This window comes from Nomascus leucogenys, chromosome 1a (genome assembly GCF_006542625.1).
Source record: "Nomascus leucogenys isolate Asia chromosome 1a, Asia_NLE_v1, whole genome shotgun sequence".
NCBI lineage: Eukaryota > Metazoa > Chordata > Mammalia > Primates > Hylobatidae > Nomascus > Nomascus leucogenys.
Genome location: NC_044381.1, coordinates 103214059 through 103239512, shown reverse-complemented (window position 1 = coordinate 103239512; position 25454 = coordinate 103214059). Strand labels below are relative to the sequence as shown.

Genomic DNA, 25454 nt, shown 5'->3' with positions numbered 1-25454 from the left:
CTCGGCTCACTGCAACCTCCACCTCCCGGGTTCAAACAATTCTCCTGCCTCAGTCTCCCAAGTAGCTGGGACTGCAGGCGCCCGCCACCACGCCTGGCTAATTTTTTTTGTATTTTTAGTAGAGATGGGGTTTCACTATGTTGGCCAGGCTAGTCTTGAACTCCTGACCTTGTGATCTGCCCACCTCAGCCTCCCAAAGTGCTGGGATTACAGGTGTGAGCCACTGCGCCCAGCCTGGAGGTTTTTAAAAAATAAGAGACATTATGGCATATTTTAAAGTTGATGAATATGCTCTAGAACAGAGGCAAAACTGATGAAGAGGTATAAGATGGGTACAATGAGAGATAGTGAAGGAACAAGGGAGGAAATGGGACAAAGGCAGTAAGTGGACACTCCCACTGAAACACGTGAGATGCACATTGCCACTGTCTTTTGTCTCCCTTGAGTTATTGGCTGGGCTGGGTGGGTGGCTGCTATCACTAAAATAAGAGCAGGTAAGTATTTCCAGGACTATTAATAATTATATTTCACAGAGAAATACTTTGAGAAATGGTGAAATTTGCATCCCATTATCAAAGGGTTTACATAATCTATTATAAAGCTAAATTATATGTTTATGGCATGTAAGTTATAATACAACTGGTAATAAAGTACTATTAGGGCCAGAGTTCAGCTACATTAATAAGCTGAAAAGACTCTGATGCCTAAGAACTAAATAATCGTTTCTAAGATTATTTTAATAGAAAATGTGTTTCAAGATTTTTAATTAAATATTTACAGAAAGCTTTTGAACTCTGCTTAGTTTTAAGTTAAGGATGGTGAACTTACCAATCCTCATCAGCCAAAAGCCTCAGGGCTTCTGTCAGTGCTATTTCTGGTTTAGAGAATGGCCGTAGTTCTGATAGATCCATTATTTCTGGACTATGAGTGACAGAAGGCATCCTTTCTTTATACTGTGAAATGGCTCCAGTAGATGTTTCACCTAAAACAAAATATATTAAATAAACTATGAGAGAATCTTTTTTTAAACATTTTTATCTTTTTGAGACGGACTCTTGCTCTGTTTCCCAGGCTAGGGTGCAGTAGTACGATCTCAGCTCACTGCAACCTCCACTTCCTGGTTCAAGCAATTCTCCTGCCTCAACCTCGCAAGTAGCTGGGACTATAGGTGCGCGCCACAACGCCCGACTAATTTTTGTATTTATAGTAGAGACACGGTTTTACCATATTGGTCAAGCTGGTTTTGAACTCCTGACCTCAAGCAATCCATCCGCCTCAGCCTCCCAAAGTGCTGGGATTACAAGCGTGAGCCACCGTGCCTGGCCAAGAGTACTTCATACAAAGGATACAAACATTATTCTGACTACAGTTGTGAGGAATATTTATTATGGAAAGTTAGTACTATTAGTTTAGTCTTGAGGAAAATTACAGTACCCAGAAACCAAAACTATTGAAAACTTTACTTTTTATATGCAAAACTATTGAAAACTTTACTTTCTATATGCAAAATTATTAACAAGTTATATTTAATAAAAATACAAGGAATTTTTCAGTCATGAGTCGTAACAAAGTCTAGCTTTATTTTAACGGCTAAAAGCAAAAGAAGCAGTACGATCCCATTTTGTAAAAATGTGGATATATACCTGTCTTATAACTGAGAAGTGAAGATGAAGGCTCATGGCACCTGTATGTAGAATTCTAGTTGATTTTCTCTATTGATATAGAATTAGTGGCCTATTACAAATTCTAAGACCATGTGTAGTAATAAGAATGATGTTTCTTCTATAATAAGACATTGACCAAGCATTTTCCAGATGTAAGGCACTGTACTATAAGTTGAGAAAATAAATCATCCTCTTTGAGTGCTCAGGATAATATCCTTGAGAGCACTGTATAATGCGAGACATATGCAGTGGAGATATTAAAAAGAAAAGGGTCAAATAGAATGGGTTTTTATAAGTAGGTAAAGATTTACTTAATATTTTTTCATATTAAGAGATATTTTTAGAAAGGAAATATTAGTCACTAGAAACTATCATCAAAAATTATTTATTAACCATGTTATCTGTGAGAAAATGTTACCTGAAATCACAAATATAAGAAATTTCACTTGACGTTGCATACTAATTACATATTCAGAGTTGGTCATTTAAAATCCAAAGGCAACAAGGTGTTAATGATATTAGCTAGCATTTATTAAATACTATACACCAGACCTTGGGATAAATGCTTTGCAAACTTTACTGCATTTAATTATCTCAATAAAGCTGAGGTAGGCATTCTAACTATCTTTATTTTGCAGCTGCGAAAATAATTGTGTTTTACAGACACCAAGAAATTTAATTAAGGTTCCATTGCTAATGAGTGGGAGAGGCAGGACTTAGATCTACGGCCACCATTACCTATGATCTTATATAAAGAGACATAAGACAGAATCTCTGCTTCCAAAAAATTCATCACATATCTAACAAAAAATGTAAAAAGGTAAAATATGATGCCTTAAATTACTACAGTGATAAATCAGTACCAGTTTTTGTTATGTGAGGAAGATGATATACCAATTAAAGAATATAATAGACCCCTTTCACTTTTTTTTTTGATGGTTCAGATGGACCCTCATTAGGCTTCATATCTAAGACTAACATGTATACATAAAATCCTCCAGCTTTGGAATATCCCAATCCTGAAAGAACAGCAAATAAAAAAATAGCACTATTATCATTTATTATCTTCCCTGGTATTGTGCTAAGTCTGTCATTTATACTATCTAATTTAATTCATTCAACAACCCTATGTGGTAATTATTAGCAGTACATTACAGATGAAGAAACCGATGTGGAAGTTTTAAGTATTCCCTTAATATATCTAATCCATTCCCACGCTCATGAAACAGTAACTCATTAGAAAGAGATACAGAAAAGCACCAAATTTTCAACCTTGAGATTATAACAATATGAAGTACTATCACCTACCTTTATTTTGCTTTCACCTAAAGAATGTTATTTTGAAAAAGGAGGTATATAGAATATCAATTGAAAGTAGTAATGCTCAAATGATGTTTTTTTTTTTTTTTTAATTCCACTGTTGGCTGGGCATGGTGGCTCACACCTGTAATCCCAGCATTCTGGGAGGCCGAGGTGAGCAGATCACGAGGTCAGGAGTTCGAGACCAGCCTGTCCAACATGGTGAAACCCCGTCTCTACTAAAAATACAAAAATTAGCCTGGCATGGTGGTGCACACCTGTAGTCCCAGCTACTCGGGAAGCTGAGGCAGAAGAATCACTTGAACCCAAGAGGTGGAGGTTGCAGTGAGCCAAGATCACACTGCTGCACTCCAGCCTGGGCGACAGAGCAAGACTCCATCTCAAAAAAAAAAAACCCAACAAAAAACAACAACAAAAAACTGCCCCTATGTTGCAGACTGATATTTTTATAAAGTACAATAAAAGTGTTATGGCACTGTCAAATTGCTAAAACAGTTTCTAGAAGCTAAATATTGTCTGTATGTATGTTATCATAGATGAGTAATAAACAGTTCACACAGTCTATGAAACAGACTTTGAGTAGCAGTGATCTAACTGATAAAAAGTTTCTTAACTGGAGACATATCTAATTAGAATTTAGCTATTAAAAATTATTTCTGCTAGTATGTTCATAACCCTAAACAGAGCTAGACAACTATACTTTGAGCTGATCAACATAATAATTGTGTAAGCATATTCTTATTTTCAAATAATATAAGGGGGACTTCAAAGCCGTACTCTCCTTATACTTCTCAGAAACCTAATCTTTAAAGCCTACATTGTAGGCAAAAATCACAGTATTAGTTGATCCCTCAAGAATTAATGCCCACAAATGTATGATTTATTACTATTTGTAATATTTGTACTTCTATTTCTACTCTTCACAATGGCTAAGTTAGGCAGGAAATTTCGTGGGTTTTTCTCTCCCTGAATTTTATGACAATAACAAATAGTGAATTCTCTGAGAATGCTAAGAGGCTTAAATTTCACAAACATCTACATTTAATGGGTTTTAGGGACATCTTCATCCACAATTGTACAGGCTAACACCTCTCATCAGGCATACTCTCAACAGTGATTAGCTTTGAAAATACAGTTTTCTCCACTTGTTGCATTATAAGGGAAATAAAAGCTGGGAAAAACCTCAGACATTAATTTAGGTTAAATCTTTTTTATTTTTACCTTCAAGAGAAGTATATTATCTATTAAATTTAGAGTATTTTTTGTAACCTTCTTGAGTATTTTGTTGCTATCTAGACTTCAGATACAACATAAATTTAATAGTGTTTATTATATTTCAGTTTATTTCTTAATATTTAACAAAACAGTAATTAAGCAATAATACTTAATGTTTATTATAGTTCACATTATTTTTCATTTCAACCTCTGATTTTTCCTGGTTGCTACTATACCTAACATGTATTGAATATTTTATTTTATTTATTTATTTATTTTTTTTGAGACGGAGTCTTGCTCTGTGCCCCAGGCTGGAGTGCAGTGGCGCGATCTCGGCTCACTGCAAGCTCCGCCTCCCGGGTTCACGCCATTCTCCTGCCTCAGCCTCCCGAGTAGCTGGGACTACAGGCACCTGCCAACACACCCGGCTAATTTTTTGTATTTTTAGTAGAGACGGGGTTTCACTGTGTTAGCCAGGATGGTCTCGATCTCCTGACCTCGTGATCTGCCCGCCTCGGCCTCCCAAAGTGCTGGGATTACAGGCTTGAGCCACCGCACCTGGCTGTATTCAATATTTTAAAAAACAACACCAGGAAACATAGAGCCTACTCTTGACCAAGCACAAAACATAGTAGGTACTCAAGGATAGACTGAATAAATGACAAATGCAATGGCCTTTTTGGATCATGATGTAATATAAACCAGTTTCACCATCTCAGTTATCTGCTATAAAATGGGATATCACTCCTCAGCAAAACAGGAGTATTTCCAGGGAGTATAGAAGAGATCCTTGAGATAATCTGGACCTTTGAGATAATTAAGATATTCACAGGGGCAGAAAACTGAGGCCTGCTTCCAGCTCACAAAGCTAATTAAAGGCAGAACTTGCAAATTTCGGTGTTATATAAGATACTTCATTCTTCGTCGTATATTACCCTCAGTGAAACCTCATTTCACCAGCTTTAGGCTATTACTAGAAAAAAAAATACCAAAACTTAAATTCCACTTACTTTCAGATGCCATTTTCTCAGTTCCTGTATGTCTCATTCGTTCCCAGGAATTCTTTTCCTTCTTTTCACAATCTTTATTGTGAAACAGTTCTTTCTCTTCTTTTCTCTTTTGTCTCATCTTGTTATAAGTAGATTTAGAGATAGAAACTTTAGCCTGCATGAAAAAGTTGAAAATCTGAAAATATTCAGGGAGTTTGATATTTAAAATATCTTCGTCTCAGATAACTAATTTGTGTCTAAGGATATTAGTCTGTCACTACTTAAGTGTATCCTAGAAAACAGAATATATGTATACATATATATTTATATATAGTACATGTAAAATATGAAGTACACGGAAAATACAAAGTATATTACATACTTTATCCCCAGGATAAGAATGCCTTTATTAAGTGGGAAGGACGAATAATCTATTATTTAAATGATTAAGAATCAAAATTTCTTTTTTTTCTTTGAGACAGTTTCACTGTATTGCCCAGGCTGGAGTACAGTGGCGCAATCATGGCTTACTGCAGCTCAAGTCCGACCGTCCGAGCTCAAGTGATCCTCCTACCTCAGCCTCCCAAGTAGCTGGGCCCAAAGGCACGCATGGCTGTAGCTACATTTTTGTATTTTTCTTAGAGAAAATAGGCTCTCTACTTTCTCTGGCTAATTTTTGTATTTTTCCAGGCTAATTTTTCTATTTTTCCTAGAGACAGGACTTTGCCACATTGCCAAGGCTCAAAATTTCAACTGTACTAAGATTTTTTAAATTTTAATTGAAATACTTTCACCACCCCACATCTGATATACACAAAACAATGACATACTGTAAGCTTAAATTTATTCTAATAATTAGCAAATAACCTTACATCTTTTTCATTCTCAACATCAAGATATGATGAAATATTTTGCTGGACTGATCTTCCATAAATCCCTGATGGTGGTTCAATACTTTGTTTAATTGAAAATGTATCCCCATTTTCCACAGAAGATATCACTGATTGGCTGCAGGTTGCTGGTGCTGAACTTAAACTTCCAAATACGCCTGAAATCAACCAACCACCAAAATAGTCATTAACTAATTATGTGATGGTACTCTAAATAACAAAGTTTAAGGCAAGGCTCTTGCCTTCAGGAATCAAACAACACAGTTAGTAAGAAAAACATGCTTAATAATTATAAAACATAAAAACAAATACCCTAATAGGGCATTAATATAAGAGGTGGCAGAAGGCAGTTCATTATAATAAGTGAGAGCTGCATATTATAAGTCGTAAGCACACATAAAGAAAAGGTTGCTGTGAGCTGTTTTTTGTTTGTTTGTTTGCTTGTTTTGAGATAGTCTCTCTCTGTCACCCAGGCTGGAGTGCAATGGCACAATCTCGGCTCATTGCAACCTCCACCTCCCAAGCTGAAGCAATTTTCCCACCTCAGCCTCCTGAGTAGCTAGGACTACAAACGCACAGCAACAGGCCTGCCTAATTTTTTGTATTTTTTTTTTTTTTTTTGGTAGAGATGGGGTTTTGCCATGTTGTCCAGGCTGGTCTTGAACTCTTGAGTTCAAGTGATCTGTCCGCCTGGGCCTCCCAAAGTATGGGATTACAGGAGTGAGCCACTGCGCCTGGCAGAGCTGGGTGTTTAAGATGGTTTCAAGGAGCAAGGATTTGAGCTGGGATTTGAAGACAGGAAGGATCTGTATAAAGTAAAGAAGGAGAGGGGGAAATCTATGAGATGGGGATGTTTACATGCAGAGTTGAACGTTTCTAAAGCATTTATGTGGAGCGAATAAATGAGCTTGGATGGGCAAATAAAGGAATAACAGAAAATAAGTTTACAAGAGTAAGCTGTAGCCAATCTGAGGAGGGTTTTAAAATAACCTAATGAGACTATCAAGCAAAGAAGTTAGGACAAATTTTTCAAAACTTTTATTCTATTTCATTATATTGAACAAAAATAAGATGCATACCCTCAATGTATATTACCACATTCTAGTTTTCAATTAAAATAGAAAATAGCTTTAAAGGATACTTGCAATAATTTTGTTCAAGGTCCCTTAGCCCCCTTAAAATATATAACAGGAGTTTAATTTTCACTTGTCTAGATCTTGTATGGGAGATAATTAACTTATATTGATTATTAAGCTGATAAATAAGGGCTATTTGAATTTAAACTATGCTAAAACTAAGTAAGCTATCCTAAAACTGTCTTAGAAGTACCTAAACTGCAGCTGTCACATAATACATCTCTCTGAAAATTAATGAAATCAATTTACTATAGTTTCATTAGAAGATAGAAATGTGAAGGTAAGTATTCACTTCTAATTATTTTAATGAAGATAATGTAATACATTTTTAAAAAGAAGTTCCACTCAACACTTGAATCACATTCTTTACTATTCCTTATTGATAGGCTTTGCTTCTATATGATGAATACATATAATTAAGAAGCAAAATAACTTTGAAATACCTTTTCCAACAACTACTACTGAGTCTTCTGATAAAGTCTTTGTGGTTGTGAAGTCAAAACTGGAAATTTGCTGTGGATTTGATGATGACCCTGTAAATCCCCAAAAAAAAAACAAAACAAATACTTAAAAATATTTGCTTATTATGTAGTATCTTAGGATATTGTAACACGGTCTTGTAAAACTAAAAATTTATTTCATACAAAGAATTTACAATTTATTCACACATGTTAAGTCATTATAAATGTTTGTAACTGCAATACTAGAATGGACTAGGCACTTAAACCTTCCTTTCCTTTTTTTTTTTTTCTGAGATGGAGTCTGACTCTGTCGCCCAGGCTGGAGTTCAGTGGTGTGATCTTGGCTCACTGCTACCTCCACCTCCTGGGTTCAAGAGATTCTCCTGCTTCAGCCTCCTGAGTAGCTGGGATTACAGGTACGCACCACCACGCTCAGCTAATTTTTGTATTTTTAGTAGAGACGGGGTTTCACCATTTTGGTCAGGCTGGTCTTGAACTCCTGACCTCATGATCCGCCCACCTTGGCCTCCCAAAGTGCTGGTATTACAGGCGTGAGCCACCAAACCCGGCCCCTTCCTTTCCTTAAGGAGTTTACATGTCAGGGTGAAGCGTGAGAGGCATACAAGCGACTTATCACAGCATGTTAATCAGGCAACAAAAGGGTCATCAAAAAGGAAATCCTCTGACATCAGAAAACAGACCAGGTCAATGTCACAGTAATCTGTACTTTTCTAGGTTAACTTTTATCTTAGTTTCTGATTCTTTATTTACAATCCTACTAGACTGTAAGTTCCATGGGGATAGGATCTGTGTCTAGTTTTGATGATTATTCTTTCCCAGAGCCTAATATAGTGTTTGGCACATACCAGGCATTCCATAAATATATGTTAAATGAATGTATCAAGGCAAAAAATGAAAAGAGAAATATGTATTGCTTAAGGTTTTATGAAAGAAAAGCAGTTAAACAGTGGTAAAGTCAATCAATTAATTGATTTTTAAAAATTAAGCAGCAGATAGATTGTTTTGTCAACTGCTAATGCTAATAGTAACCTGGCTTTATGTGAAAATGGCAAAGATTAAAGAAAGAAATCCATGTAAGTGACCATTTTTCATGTATTTCTTCTTTAGTACGGAATCAAAATTAGTACACACATCAACTAACAGAAACACGGGTTAGCCCAAAAATGTGTTCCGTGACAAAGAGAAAAAATCTCAGTAAATGGAATAATTTGCTCAATAGTCCACATAAACATAAAATCTATACATAAACTATCAAGAGACGAATGATTAGACAAATCTCATCAGCAAAAAGTATAAAAGACATGTTATCTCCAATGAGTTTAACTTCATTTATAAGAGAAGCTGTCATTAATCATTTTTAATATATTTTTATGTTTTACACTATATAAATAGAAATGTTGAAAGAAATATTGTTCATTAAGTCTCAATTCTAAAATATATAGAAAATATGTTTAAAGGCTTCTTCACACACAAATATCATTATATATTTTTTCTTTGTTATAATACTTCCATCTAATTCAAATACAGAAAGAGTAAATAGTAAATCATGGAATCTAGTTTGCTAATACTTCAAGCACCCTCCACTTTCTCAAGTTATTAATTGAGACAGCAGACATGATATGGACCATTACATCTAGGAAAGGGCACCTAGGTCCTTCACATACAAACTAAGAAAACTAGTATTAAAAGTGAGAGAGCAGAGTGCATGAAGAGAAAAATAGTAAGAGGTAATATAAAAAGAAATTAAGCTGATGCAAGATTATTAAGCGTCTTAAAAGTTATGCTATGGGGCCAGGCATGGTGGCTCATGCCTGTAATCCCAGCACTTTGGGGAGCCGAGGTGGGCAGATCACCTGAGGTCAGGAGTTCAAGACCAGCCTGGCCAACATGGTGAAACCCCTTCTCTACTAAAAATACAAAAATTAGCCGGGCGTGGTGGCGCATGCCTGCATTCCCAGCTACTCATGAGGCTGAGGCAGGAGAATCACTTGAACCTGAAAGGCGGAGGTTGCAGTCAGCCGAGATTGTACCACTGCACTCCAGCCTGGACGACAAGAGTGAGACTCTGTCTTAAAAAAAAGTTATGCCACGGAATAGGAACTTTGTTCTGCAGAAAACAGAGAACCACTCGTGTTAAGCTTGCCAACGGGGCAAGACTCTTCTTTATGTGTCACAGAAAAAAGAGGAATAGCTCTAGGGGTCCTTACACAGGTCCGAGGGACGAGCTTGCAACCCCTAGCATACCTGAGTAAGGAAACTGATGTAGTGGCAAAGGGTTGGCCTCATTGTTTACGGCTAGTGGTGGCAGTAGCAGTCTTAGTATCCGAAACATTAATACAGGGAAGAGATCTTACTGTGTGGACATTTCATGATGTGAACAGCATTCTCACTGCTAAAGGAGACTTGTGGCTGTCGGACAACAATATCAGGTATCAATATCAATATCAGATATCAATATAAATATCAGGCTCTATTACTTGAAGGGCCAGTGCTGCAACTGCGTACTTGTGCAACTCTTAACCCAGCCACATTTCTCCCAGACAATGAAGAAAATATAGAACATAACTGTCAACAAGTAATTGCTCAAACCTATGCCGCTCGAGGGGACCTTCTAGAGGTTCCCTTGACTGATCCCAGCCTCAATTTGTATACTGATGGAAGTTCCTTTGTAGAAAAGGACTTCGAAAAGTGGGGTATGCAGTGGTCAGTGATAATGGAATACTTGAAAGCAATCCCTTCACTCCAGGAACTAGTGCTCAGCTGGCAGAACTAACAGCCCTCACTTGAGCACTAGAATTAGGAGAAGGAAAAGGGTAAATATATATATACAGACTCTAAGTATGCTTACCTAGTCCTCCATGCCCATGCAGCAATATGGAGAGAAAGGGAATTCCTAACTTCTGAGGGAACACCTATCAAACATCAGGAAGCCATTAGGAGATTATTACTGGTGGTACAGAAACCTAAAGAGGTGGCAGTCTTACACTGCTGGGGTCATCAGAAAGGAAAGGAAAGGGAAATAGAAGGGAATCACCAAGCGGATATTGAAGCAAAAAGAGCTGCAAGACAGGACCCTCCATTAGAAATGCTTACAGGAGGACCCTGAGTATGGGGTAATCCCCTCCAGGAAACCAGGCCCCAGTACTCAGAAGAAGAAATGAATGGGGAACCTCATGAGGACATAGTTTCCTTCCCTCAGGATGGCTAGCCACCGAAGAAGGAAAAATACATTTGCCTGCAGCTAACCAATGGAAATTACTTAAAACCCTTCACCAAACCTTTCACTCAGGCATTGATAGCACCCATCAGATGGCCAAATCATTATTTGCCGGACCAGGCCTTTTCAAAACTATCAAGCAGATAGTCAGGGCCTGTGAAGTGTGCCAAAGAAATAATCCCCTGCCTTATCGCCAAGCTCCTTCAGGAGAACAAAGAACAGGCCATTACCCAGGAGAAGACTGGCAACTAGATTTTACCCACATGCCCAAATCTCAGGGATTTCAGTATCTACTAGTTTGGGGAGATACTTTCACTGGTTGGGCAGAGGCCTTCCTCTGTAGGACAGAAAAGGCCCAAATGGTAATAAAGGCACTAGTTCATGAAATAATTCCCAGATTCAGACTTCCCCGAGGCTTACAGAGTGACAATGGCCCTGCTTTCAAGGCTACAGTAACCCAGGGAGTATCCCAGACGACAAGTATACAATATCACTTACACTGCGCCTGGAGGCCACAATCCCCAGGGAAGGTCGAGAAAATGAACGAAACACTCAAACGACATCTAAAAAAGCTAACCCAGGAAACCCACCTCGCATGGCCTGCTCTGTTACCTACGGCCTTACTAAGAATCCAAAACTCCCCCAAAAAGCAGGACTTAGCCCATACGAAATGCTGTATGGACAGCACTTCCTAACCAATGACCTTGGGCTTGACCGAGAGATGGCCAACTTAGTTGCAGACATCACCTCCTTAGCCAAATATCAACAAGTTCTTAAAACATGACAAGGAGCCTGTCCCTGAGAAGAGGGAAAGGAATTATTCCACCCTGGTGACACAGTATTAGTCAAGTCCCTTCCCTCTAATTCCCCATCCCTAGATACATCCTGGGAAGGACCCTACCCAGTCATTTTATCTACCCCAACCGCAGTTAAAGTGGCTGGAGTGGCGTCTTGGATACATCACACTCGAGTCAAACCCTGGATACTGCCAAAAGAACCCGAAAATCCAGGAGACAACACTAGCTACTCCTGTGAACCTCTAGAGGATCTGCGCCTGCCCTTCAAGCAACAACCGTGAGGAAAGTAACTAAAATCGTAAATCCCCATGGCCCTCCCTTATCATATTTTTCTCTTTACTGTTCTCTTACCCCCTTTCACTCTCACTGCACCCCCTCCATGCTGCTGCATGACCAGAAGCTCCCGTTACCAAGAGTTTCTATGGAGAATGCGGCTTCCCGGAAATATTGATGCCCCATCGTATAGGAGTTTATCTAAGGGAAACTCCAGCTTCACCACCCACACACATATGCCCCGCAACTGCTGTGACTCTGCCACTCTTTGCATGCATGCAAATACTCATTATTGGACAGGGAAAATGATTAATCCTAGCTGTCCTGGAGGACTTGGAGCCACTGTCTGTTGGACTTACTTCACCCATACCGGTATGTCTGATGGGCGTGGAGTTCAAGATCAGGCAAGAGAAAAACATGTAAAGGAAGTAATCTCCCAACTGACCCGGGTACATAGCACCCCTAACCCCTACAAAGGACTAGATCTCTCAAAACTACATGAAACCCTCCGTACCCATACTCACCAGGTAAACCTATTTTATACCACCCTCACTGGGCTCCATGAGGCCTCGGCCCAAAACCCTACTAACTGTTGAATGTGCCTCCCCCTGCATTTCAGGCCATACATTTCAATCCCTGTACCTGAACAATGGAACAACTTCAGCACAGAAATAAACACCGCTTCCGTTTTAGTAGGACCTCTTGTTTCCAATCTGGAAATAACCCATACCTCAAACCTCACCTGTGTAAAATTTAGCATTACTATAGACACAACCTACTCCCAGTGCATCAGGTGGGTAACTCCTCCCACACAAATAGTCTGCCTACCCTCAGGAATATTTTTTGTCTGTGGTACCTCAGCCTATCATTGTTTGAATGGCTCTTTGGAATCTATGTGCTTCCTCTCATTCTTACTGCACCCTATGACCATCTACACTGAACAAGATTTATACAATTATGTCGTACCTAAGCCCCACAACAAAAGAGTACCCATTCTTCCTTTTGTTATCCGAGCAGGAGTGCTAGGCAGATTAGGTACTGGCATGGGCGGTATCACAACCTCTACTCAATTCTACTACAAACTATCTCAAGAACTAAATGGTGACATGGAACGGGTCGCCGACTCCCTGGTCACCTTGCAAGATCAACTTAACTCCCTAGCAGCAGTAGTCCTTCAAAATTGAAGAGCTTTTGACTTGCTAACTGCAGAAAGAGAGGGAACCTCTTTATTTTTAGGGGAAGAATGCTGTTATTTGTTAATCAATCTGGAATCATCACTGAGAAAGTTAAAGAAATTCGAGATGGAATACAACGTAGAGCAGAGGAGCTTCAAAACACCAGACCCTGGGGCCTCCTCAGCCAATGGATGCCCTGGATTCTCCCCTTCTTAGGACCTCCAACAGCTATAATATTGTTACTCTTCTTTGGACCCTGTATCTTTAACCTCCTTGTTCAGTTTGTCTCTTCCAGAATCAAAGCTGTAAAGCCAAAAAGTGTTCTTCAAATGGAGCCCCAGATGCAGTCCATGACTAAGATCTACCGCGGACCCCTGGACCGGCCTGCTAGCCCATGCTCCGATGTTGATGACATTGAAGTCACCCCTCCCGAGGAAATCTCAACTGCATGACCCCTACTATGCCCCAATTCAGCAGGAAGCAGTTAGAGCGGTCATCAACCAACCACCCCAACAGCACTTGAGTTTTCCTGTTGAGAGGGGGGACTGAGAGAAAGGACTAGCTGGATTTCCTAGGCTGACTACGAGTCCCTAAGCCTAACTGGGAAGGTGACTGCATCCACCTTTAAACACGGGGCTTGCAACTTAGCTCACACTCGACCAATCAGGTAGTAAAGAGAGCTCACTAAAATGCTAATTAGGCAAAAACCGGAGGTAAAGAAATAGCCAATCATCTATTGCCTGAGAGCACAGCAGGAGGGGACATTGATCAGGATATAAACCCAGGCATTTGAGCCGGCAACGGCTACCCTACTTGGGTCCCCTCCCTTTGTATGGGAGCTCTATTTTCACTCTATTAAATCTTGCAACTGAAAAAAAAAAAAAAAAAAAAAGAGAACCACTCAAGGTTTTTTGTTTTTTGTTTTTTTCCAGGGGTTAGTTTTATGTGTCAATCAAGGTTCTGAATATGGAAGAGATAATGACTGTATTTTAGAAACATAATTCTGGAAGACTATGCAGCCTGGATTTAGGAGGAATGAAAACAAGAGGGAAGCCTTACCAGAAAGATTTGTAATTACCCAGGGAACTGGTAAAGACAGCCCAAATTACAACTATGGCAGCAGATACATTAAGTTAGACTGAGAGTAAATGATAGGATAAGCCACCTCCTAAACTTGGAAGGTAAAGAGACAAAAATGACTGTAAAGCTTTAAGCCTCCATAACTGGGAAAATGGTAATGCTACCAATAAAAATGGACAACAAAGGAAGAGAAATGGCTATGGGAAGAAAGCTAAATTTGGTTTTCAATGTGTTTGTTCTTGTTGCCAAGACAGATTTAGTAAATATCTGGTTCAGAGTTGGATGTGCGAATGATATAATTTTATGGAGTAGAATTAACTTCTGCCTAAAAGATGTAAATATGTTTATGAGTCTGCCGTCTAAAAAAGGAACCCACTAGCAGTGAATGAACATATCCAACAGTTATTTCAAAGCAATTAAAAAAAAAGAAATAAAAAATTATATGAGGGTATGAGTTACTTTTAAGAAGAAAAGCGTTTTTTGTCCTTGATTTTCTTTACACGGGAAATAACACAGGTAAATAAATATGGAAAACTCGTATTCTCTTTTGTAAAACAATAACAACTTATTACTGCCAAATAGAACAGTACTAAATTATATCATAGACTAAATTTTAAGAAATTTACCAAAAAAAGTTTCTAATCAAGTTCCATCTTACTCAATTTGAGTTACGTCCACAAAAAATATTCATGTCCTAAAATGCCTGATTGTGTGCGCAGAAATAATTTAAGATAATCAGAAATGGCAGGCTAGGTGTGGTGGCTCACACCTGTAGTCCCAGTACTTTGGGAGGCCAAGGCAGGTAGATCACTTGAGGCCAGGAGTTGGAGACCAGTGTGGCTAACATGGTGAAACCCTGTCTCTATTGAAAAATACAAAAGAAATTAGCCAGGTGTGGTGGCATGCACCTGTAATCCCAGTTGCCAGGGTGGCTGAGGCACGGGAATCACTTGAACCCATGAGGTGGAGGTTGCAGTGAGCCAAGACTGCACCACTGCATTCTAGCCTGAGCAATAGACAAGACTGTCTCAAAAAAGAAAAAAAAAATCAGAAATAACACAGTACAGAAGTTGACCTTATAATGACCATAGCTGCTAAGCACATAAAAATAACAGCTTTTTATTTACTTACATATTTTAGATTACAGGTGCATCTTCTAATTATTAGGTTGGTGCAAAAGGAGTATGCAATTAAAAATGGCAAAAGCCACAATTACTTTTGTACCAACCTAATATTTATTTAAATATTTATACCCTTCAAAACCACTTTTTTTTATTGTAAGGGTAATTTTTAAAATGCAGCTGTAATAGGATCTCTTAAGCAACGGACAGAGTAGTCACAGAGGTACTACTTGCTACTAAGTTTAAAAAAAAAATTCTTTTTTTCTTCTTTTATTATTATACTTTAGGTTTTAGGGTACATGTGCACAAGGTGCAGGTTTGTTACATATGTATCCTTAACAATGGTTCTGGCCGGGCGCGGTGGCTCACGCTTGTAATCCCAGCACTTTGGGAGGCCGAGGCAGGCGGATCACGAGGTCAGGAGATCGAGACTACGGTGAAACCCTGTCTCTACTAAAAATACAAAAAATTAGCCGGGCGTGGTGGCGGGCGCCTGTAGTCCCAGCTACTCGGGAGGCTGAGGCAGGAGAATGGCGTGAACCCGGGAGGCGGAGCTTGCAGTGAGCCGAGATTGTGCCACTGCACTCCAGCCTGGTCGACAGAGCAAGCCTCCGTCTCAAAAAAAAAAAAAAAAAAAAAAACCAATGGTTCTTTTTTTCCTTTTTTTTGAGACGGAGTTTCACTTTTGTCACCCAGGAGTGCAGTGGCGCCATCTCAGCTCACTGCAACCTCCGCATCCCTGGTTCAAGCAGTTCTCCTGCCTCAGCCTCCTCAGCAGCTGGGATTACAGGTGTCCACCACCATGCCCAGCTAAGTTTCTGTATTTTTAGTAGAGATGGCGTTTCGCCATGTTGGGCAGGCTGGTCTCGAACTCCTGACCTCAGGTGATCCACCCACCTCAGCTTCCCAAAGTGCTAGGATTACAGGCATGAGCCACCACGCCTGGCCAACTATGGTTAATTATAACAGCAAAGCTTTCTCAGGTTCTACCACAGGAAAATTATATTCCTGTTGCCCCAACTTTACTCTAGGGTTACAACCTAACTGGGCCTCTGGGAGTCATTAATCCACATGATCTTCTATTCCATTTTAGTGGCAAAATGTCTTCTAAGAACATGTGTGTGTGTGTGTGTTTTGTGTGCATGTATCTGGTGCATTTCCTGGGGGCAGAAGTCAGCAGAAATTCTCTAGTGTTTAACCTCATGAGCAGTTGCTTCCTTGCAGTGGATCCTCAGGGAAGCCCAAAAATCATATATGAAGCCTTGAGTTCTCCTATTTGGCAAAATTATTTGAGCAACAACAGATCAGCAGCAGAGTAAGATGAAAAACCTCAAAACTGAGAATTCTCACTAATTTTTCTTGATCGGTATGCTTAGGGAGGATTCTGATTTAGACATTCAATCTTAAAAATTAACTTGTCATGAAATTTACTAACCTTTTGTATGCTTACAATATCTTGGGTATTGTTTATTTTGTATTTCTAACACGCTAGATGAAATATCAAGTGACCTATCGTCTTCAAAATCACCACGTCCAAACCTATGGTTCATGTGTTGACCAATTATGCTTACACTGGATGTTGTAAACCCTATAAAATATCTGAATGATTCAAGTAATATTATACATAAGGTATATATCTCTCCTCTAAACCTATCTCAACTTCCAACCTTTTAAAAAGATAAGTAACATAGTATTAGGAACTATAACATTATAGTACTTTTTGAAGTTTTATCCTATTTTAAATTATGTAATACTTTTCCCTTTCCTTGTTCTTAGCAGCTAAGAACATTTACTATACGCTATACTACAACATTTCATAAAATAGGCTTTAAAATTACAATGAGGCCAGGTATGGTGAATCACATCTGTAATCCCAGCATTTCAGGAGGCCGAGGCAGGAGAATTCTTTGGGCCCAGGAGTTCAAGGTCAACCTGGGCAATAAAGCAAGCCCCCGCCTCCACCAAAAATCAAAATTAAAAAATTCACTGGGCGTGGGCTGGGTGCTCACTCCTGTAATCGAGCATGGTGTTTCACCATGTTGGTCAAGTTGGTCTCGAACTTCTGACCTCACGATCTGCCCGCCTTGGCCTCCCAAAGTGCCAGGATTACAGGCGTGAGCCACTGCACACGGCTTCTTTTTTCTTTTAAGACAGAGTCTCCCCAGGCTGGAGTGCAGTGGCACGATCCCAGATCACTGCAACCTCTGTCTCTCAGGCTCAAGCAATCCTCCCACTTCTGCCTCCCTAGTAGCTGGGACCAAAGGTGCACACCACCATCTCCAGCTTATTTTTGCATTTTTTGTAGACATACAGTCTTGCCATGTTGCTCAGGCTGCTCTCAAACCCCTGAGCTCAAGTGATCCGCCCACCTCAGCCTACTAAAGTCCTGGGATTACAGGTGTCAGCCACTGTGCCTGGCCTGACAAGTATTTTTTAAATTGACACCTTTAACTTTACACTAAAAAAAAATTTTTTTTAAATCCAGAATTTAAAAACTGTGACCTAAGAAATAGCTATTTCCCCATTTCTCTCTTTTCTCCTATTCCCATGAAAAATGAAAAAACTGAATACTGAGAATACTCAGTAATTTTTCTTTATTGGTATGCTTAGGGAAGATTCTGATTTTGAGATATTCAGTCGTAAAAATTAACTCACCATGAAATTTAACCTTCTGTACTGGCTTCACTGATGAGGCAGGAAACTACATAGGGATAAAGAGCTCAGTAACTGGAATCATGCTTCCTGTCTTTAAATTATAGCACTGCCACTCAAACTGCTGAGAAGACCTGGACAAGTCACTTAACCTTATTTGTAAAATAGAGATAATAGTACCTCTTCTACAACTGTTGTTAGGATTAAATGAAGAAAATACACATAAAGGGCTCTGCACAGTGCCTAACACATTTGAAGTACCCAAATGTTATTATATCCGTAATTAAAAAAAAAAAAAAAGCAAAACCCTAATGTAGATCTCCTTCTAATGAATAACAAAAATTTTAATTTACATTTGAATGTTTAAAGTCATCACTCTTTACGAATACTCTGCAGCTATTACAACCATAAAACATATACTAGATGCAAAATCTAGGCATTATATATTTTAGTAATTGTCCATTTTTATATATACCTCCAATGTAAACTATTAAGCAATAATGATGTGTGTATATATGTATAGATAAATATATTTATTTATTTATTTATTTTTTGAGACAGGCTCTTGCTCTGTCATCCAGGCTGGAGTACATTGGTGCAATCTTGGCTCTCTGCAGCCTCAAGCTCCTGGGCTCTCGTGATTCTCCTGCCTCAGCCTCCTGAATAGCTCAGACTACAGGTGCACGCCACCATTCCCAGCTATTTTTTAATTTTTTTGATAGAGATGAGGTTTTGCTACGTAGCTCAGGCTGGTCCCAAACTCTCAGGCTCAAGTGATTCACCTGCCTCAGTCTCCCAAAGTGCTGGGATTAGAGGTGTGAGCAACTGTGCCCAGTGAAATAGACTGTTAAAAAATAATGTTGTATTTGAATAAAAACAGGAAGGTAGGAAGAGGAGCTAGCTGGGGCAACAAGCTAGAAAGGACTGTAGAATAAAGGGCACTAAGTAAGTTCATAGGGAAAAGTTTCAAGAATATCCAATATTAAATCATAAAGAATTTGTAGAAGTAATACAGATATCTTTATAAATTCTTAGTCTTGATAGTTAATTCATAAAATAAGACTCATAAACAAACTGGCTTTGGGTGGAAACGTTTTCTATTAATAGGCAACACTAATCTAATACACTAGAAGAAGTTTACTATAATATCATTCAGAAAACTTAGCACAATTTGCTTTAATAGGTAGTGGCAGAATATAGGTGGAATTTTAAAATAATTGTTATTTTTGTGTTTACCATCCAACAGTCTTTATTCTGAGCATTATCATTTTTATGTTTTACCAATTAAACTACAATAAATTTGTAGGAATCACTTGTTTACTGAAAACAAAGCAAACCCAAATATAGAAAATCCAAAACATTAGCAACTTATTTTGAGAAAAGGTTAAATTTAATATAGTGAATTCAATAATAGTAGTATTTCTAAAACTTGATCCTAGAAATACCTAATTTACTTGTTAAAAATACAAATTTCTTTTTTTTATTTTTTATTTTTTATTTTTATTATTATACTTTAGGTTTTAGGGTACATGTGCACAATGTGCAGGGTTGTTACAATACGTATCCATGTGCCATGTTGATTTCCTGCACCCATTAATTCCTCATTTAGCATTAGGTATATCTCCTAATGCTGTCCCTCCCCCCTCCCCCAACCCCACAACAGTCCCCGGAGTCTGATGTTCCCCTTCCTGTGTCCATGAGTTCTCATTGTTCAATTCCCACCTATGAGTGAGAACATGCGGTGTTTGGTTTTTTGTCCTTGCGATAGTTTACTGAGAATGATGTTTTCCAATTTCATCCATGTCCCTACAAAGGACATGAACTCATCATTTTTTATGGCTGCATAGTATTCCATGGTGTATATGTGTAAAGAGACATGCACACGTATGTTTATTGCGGCACTATTGACGATAGCAAAGAGTTGGAACCAACCCAAATGTCCAACAATGATAGACTGGATTAAGAAAATGTGGCACAAAAATACAGATTTCTAACCAGAAAGATGAATTCATGAGGCATGAGATGAGTTCCCAGAATCAATAGATGTTACATGCACTCACGGGTGATTCCTAAGATTAGGCAACTTTGTTGGGAGGCCGAGGTGGGTGGATCATGACCATCCTGGCTAACATGGTGAAACCCTGTCTCTACTAAAAATACAAAAAATTAGCCGGGCGTGGTGGCAGGTGCCTGTAGTCCCAGCTACTTGGGAGGCTGAGGAAGGAAAATGGCATGAACCCAGGAGGCAGAGCTTGCAGTGAGCCGAGATCACACCACTGCACTCTAGCCTCGGCGACAGAGTGAGACTCTTGTCTCAAAAAAAAAGAAAAAAAAAAAGATTAGGCAACTTTGGAAAACACTAAATATTGCATATATAAGTATGTATTATACTATTATGAGATCACTCTGCTAAAACTTAAATGACTCCTAAGGTCACATTACTAGGGTCACAAGGGAACTCAAATCCAGGTTTTTAAAATCTATTATTTTCCATTTCCAAAGATATTCTTCCAAAAGTTGGTTCCATTTTTACAAACTAGACACAACCTAGTAATCAGATGTCTCTTGAATTTTATAGAAATACTTGAAAAATTATAGATTAGGATGATCAGCCTGAAAAAGGATTAAGGATAAGTTTATCTATTTCTTTGGGTCACTCTCTCCCCTTAGAGGACAAATACATATTGAATGCCTAGTATGCACCACCTGCTATATATATGTCATGAACTTAGATTTTCACTACCCTTCTCAAGGTTTATGTTGTCGGATGAGGGAACTAAGTTCCAAAGCAGTTAAGTAAGTTGTGTAGGGTATGAATACTATTATTAAACATCAAACTGGTGTCAGCTCATCTTTTGGACTCCAAAGCACTTATATACTGTCTTTGTATGCCTACGAGTGCAGCTATCTCTTTGTTAACACTAGTTTTATGCAAGCCAGTATACTAGACACACCTAGTTAAGTCACACATTCCTGATTATGATAATCCTTGGTAGGTAATCAGCGGGAAATAATCTTTGGGGATCAAGAATCTGAGAGTTAAAGAAAAGTAAAGCAATTGTAGTATCATTATAAAAGGTGTCAGTGCAAGATGTAATGGTATAACAAAAGAGGTAATAATCTTGTTTGTGAATTAGGGAAGGCTTCCCAGAGAAAGCAACTGAACTGTTTTCACAGCTAAATAGAGTGTGGTATGGATTCTAGATTTCATCCAGAAAAAACAGTATGTGCAACTGCAAAGAGATAGGAAATGGTACTGCCAGTGGTCTGATTTAACTGGATACAAACAGGGAAAATCTAAGATACAAAGAGGGCAGTGAAAAATGAGGCTGGAGAGGGAGGCAGGGACCAGATCATCAGAGGATGTGCAGAATAAATTCAGGCTGGCCAGTATAGTCAGACTTGCACTGTGGGGAACAGCTTCAAAGTGTGTGAGATTGAAGCAGGGAGAAAACTTAGGTGGCTAAGTAGGTAATAAACAAGGAAAAGTGTGAACCAAAGCCATGGTCATGGGGATTACAAAGAGGGGTTGAGATTAAGACACATTTAAGAGCAAGAAATTTAAAATCTTAGCAAATAATCAAATACATATACAGTTTTTTAGGAAGGTAATTATAATATAAAGCAGACTTAAAGTTGTTAGGACTTTTACATTAGATCATGTGAAACTAAACATCATATCCCAATTTGTTACAGTTTATTCACAATTCAGGGTAGTTTTACTAATCATAATGAAGAATCACATGCAGTTCTCATAGTGCAAATCTTTTTCTAATTGACTACTAATTACTAAATCTATTTTCTGAGAAGTGATGTTATAAAACTAAAGAGTTACAGGTTAGTTCACAAAAATTGTTAACACAAGATACACATGAATTTAACTACTATTAACATTTAAATATTGTTTTTAAAGAAAATTGTCTTTCGGGATGTCCAGTGGTTCCCAAACTGTGCTGCACATTAGAATCATCTGAGGAGTTTTCAAAACTCTTTTCACAGCCAACACCAACTAAATAACACTCCACACCAACTACATAAAAAATCTAGGTGTAGGAGCCAGCCATAGGTATGCCAATTGAGCTTTAAAAGAGATCGATGATTCAGGTAAATAAATATTTTTTTCTTGCAAAACAATGTCATATTCTTGTCAAAAGGACCTTTTAAAGAGCAAAAAAATGATTAGTCTTAACCAGTATCCACAACAACGTGAAATTTGAAATGCACTTGCTATCATTTTTTACATCATTTGAAAATCATAGTTTATAAATTATTTTTATAAACAGACATAGAATACCTGCACTGGGGCTTTGTTCAGCAATATGAGAAATTTTTTTCTTCACAGAAGAAAGTCTTGTTGGACAAGGTTTTGACCCAAATGTTGGAAATATGTCTGACCTACAATGAAACAAAGTAATTTCAATAAACATTAAGATTTAGTGCTGTTCAATACTCACATCACATATTGTCTATTCTCCTTATTAACTCACAGAACTTTTAGATAATAAGGAAGCATTAAGTACGACACTTGAAAAAATATGGCTAACAGTGTGTGTATATATATATATATATATATATATATATTATTTTTTTTTTTTTTGCCATTCTTAATTCACCTTTTGGACTGCCAACCTTTTTAACATATGGCCAATTCTTAATTACTCATGAGAGGATTGCCACAGAAAATGACTCTCTGACTTATACTGTATAATCCCTAAGAAAAAAAAAAAAAAAACTGATCCAAGAATCCATTCTAAAACCAAATCAAGGCCAAGTGTGGTGGCTCATGCCTGTAATCCTAGCATTTTGGGAGGCCAAGGCAGGAGGATCACTTGAGCCCAGGAAGTTCAAGGCTAGCCTGGGCACCATCGCAAAACTCCATCTCTACAAAAAAACTAAAAAATTAACCAGGCATGGTGATGCACACCTGTAGTCCCAGCTACTACAGAGGCCGCGGTGGGAGGATCACCTGAGCCCAGGAGGCAGGGGTTGCAGTGAGCTGAGATTGAACTACTACACTCCAGCCTGAGTGACACAGTGAGACCTTGTCTCAAAAAAATAAAAATAAATATAACAAATCAAATCATTCTTAATTATCTAACTACTACCTATCCTTATATATGATAACACAAAAATAGAGACTTGGCTATATTATAAGTAAGAGATCAGCAATGAGTAAGTTTGGCAAATGCCACTTTCTGCTTAGACTATTCTTTCCTGTACTTTCCTGACATTATAAAGACCGATAGCCCTTGTTTCATTAAGAAAGCCAACTGAAGAAGGTTAAATCTGAGTTTAAGGGAAATGTTTTAAATCAGTAAGCGTTACAATGTCAATAAGTTAGTAATGAATATTAAAAAGAATAGATTTTACAAAGTAGTACAATTCTCAGTAAATGGACAGAAATATATTTGTCAGTGGACCTAGTGAGAAATCATTGTTAAATATTTTGAAAAAGCAATTTCTCTATAATAGATTACTATGAATCTACATTTATACTAAGTGCAGTTGACTTGGATGAAAGAAGAAATTTCAGTCTCTAGGAGGGTGGTTTTCAACAATTTTTCCTCCCCAACCCACCTAAGGACAAAATCTTTAAATCAGGTAGTAGTGGCTTTCTTTGGCCATGAATCTTAAGGCAGTATGCAAGCTGGATAAGAATAATTGTTCTAAAGCCACTAATCTTAAATGTGGAAATCTTAAATTCATTAAAGGCATTTCAGCCCATAAATGAGGGTGTGCTGAACTACCTTCTGACAGAATTCAGTATCTGAAGAGAATAACTCAGTGAGAAAATATAGAACATCATGTATCCAAATCATATAAAATGAACTTTTCTTGTTAAGTAGGTTTCAAATTATTTATACAACCTTGCAACTGTAGGATCATAGAATATAAATTTTCATCTTCCCCGGGCGCAGTGGCTCACGCCTGTAATCCCAGCACTTTGGGAGGCCGAGGCGGGCGGATCACAAGGTCAGGAGATCAAGACCATCCTGGCTAACATGGTGAAACCCTGTCTCTACTAAAAATATAAGAAATTAGCCAGGCATGGTGGCGGGTGCCTGTAGTCCCAGCTACTCAGGAGGCTGAGGCAGGAGAATGGCGTGAAGCCGGGGGGCAGAGGTTGCAGTGGGCCGAGATTGTGCCACTGCACTCCAGCCTGGGGGACAGAACAAGACTCCGTCTCAAAATAAATAAATAAATAAATAAAATAAAAAATAAAAAAATAAAAAATAAATTTCCATCTTCATGGAAGATGATAAAAGGACTTTAGCTCTAAAAGCTAAAAATATATTTTGTGTCTTATAACATTATGTAAACACCAGACCATGCTGTCATTCCAAATTCATTTTGTCAATATACATATTATTCTACCGAGGTAATTACAACAAAGGAACTGTTAGAAGATAAAACTTTCAATCACAAAACAAGCTGCTAAAAATGTATAGGAAAAAATAATGGGCTGAAACAAACTTCTAAGAATGGAACACAAAAATTCAGTTTAATTCGATGAACTGCTGGAATAAAACATTATGACCTATTTAGAATACTATCTCTCCTTTGATTATGCAATCTCTATTTACCTATATTTCTTAGAAGTTCCAATTCACTAAAGTGAAATTAATTTTAATTTTAAATATTTACTTCTGGTTCAGGATGAAATCAAAGGAAAAAAAATTTAAGACTGACACCACCAAATGTTAGCAAGAATGTGAAACAAGTGTAACTCTCACACATAGCTGGCAGGAGTGTAAAGTTACATAATCATTTTGGAAAACTGTTTAGCAGTTACTCAAAAAGTTAAATATACAGCTATTCTATGTCCTATCAATTCCATTACTAGGTTTTTGTCCAAAATAAAAGAGGAAGGGATTCCCCAAAATCCTACAGTAGGGTCACAGAGCTGTCCAGAAAGCAGTTTGAGATCACTTGTCAGTTAAGTGAGGCTAAGGTTTAAGACTCAGAGGTTACAGAAGTAATCTGAAAAAGTTAGTCCAACTGCTATGCTGAAAAATAATTTTCTGTTGATGTGGGGTGGCCAGGATTTTAGGTCCAGCACTACTGCTGTAGGGAGACTCCTAACAAGGCTATAAGAGCTATGGCATGAAGTCCTGAGCTTCTGCAAGATAATGGAAATAAGATATAAGAAAATAACAGCTGAGTGAAACTTATTAATAAATTAGAGGAAACTGGAGCTGAGCTTAAAATGAAAGCAGTAATATTAGCTATGGATCAACTGTCAAAAGAGTCAATAATCCAGAAAAGAGCTAAAGGACTAAAAGCATTAGGACAAATCTTAGACAGAAAGAACAACTAGGGCTTTAGGACCAGGGTTTATACTAATTTAGGTGCTCTGGCTTACAGTTGGGGTTGTGTTCTCTTTCCACTCACGCCAGAAACCAAAGCCAAGCAAGGTAATATCTGTAAACATTTCCAATGTCT

General features: G+C 38.1%; 1 protein-coding gene across 3 annotated transcripts in view; it reads right to left on the bottom strand.

Moving 5' to 3' along the window:
• Positions 1–25454, bottom strand: part of TOGARAM1 (TOG array regulator of axonemal microtubules 1) — a 112248-nt gene that overhangs the window by 45371 nt on the left and 41423 nt on the right. For 2 of the 3 annotated variants that reach the window (XM_012504421.2, XM_030813851.1), the window contains exons 7-11: positions 22306–22406; positions 7658–7747; positions 6061–6236; positions 5210–5363; positions 829–982 (exon numbers count right to left, since the gene is read on the bottom strand). In XM_012504421.2, the coding sequence (XP_012359875.2) occupies positions 829–982; positions 5210–5363; positions 6061–6236; positions 7658–7747; positions 22306–22406 (675 nt within the window). The remainder of the gene's footprint in view (positions 1–828; positions 983–5209; positions 5364–6060; positions 6237–7657; positions 7748–22305; positions 22407–25454) is intronic. The other variant, XM_030813850.1, reaches the window with a different exon arrangement.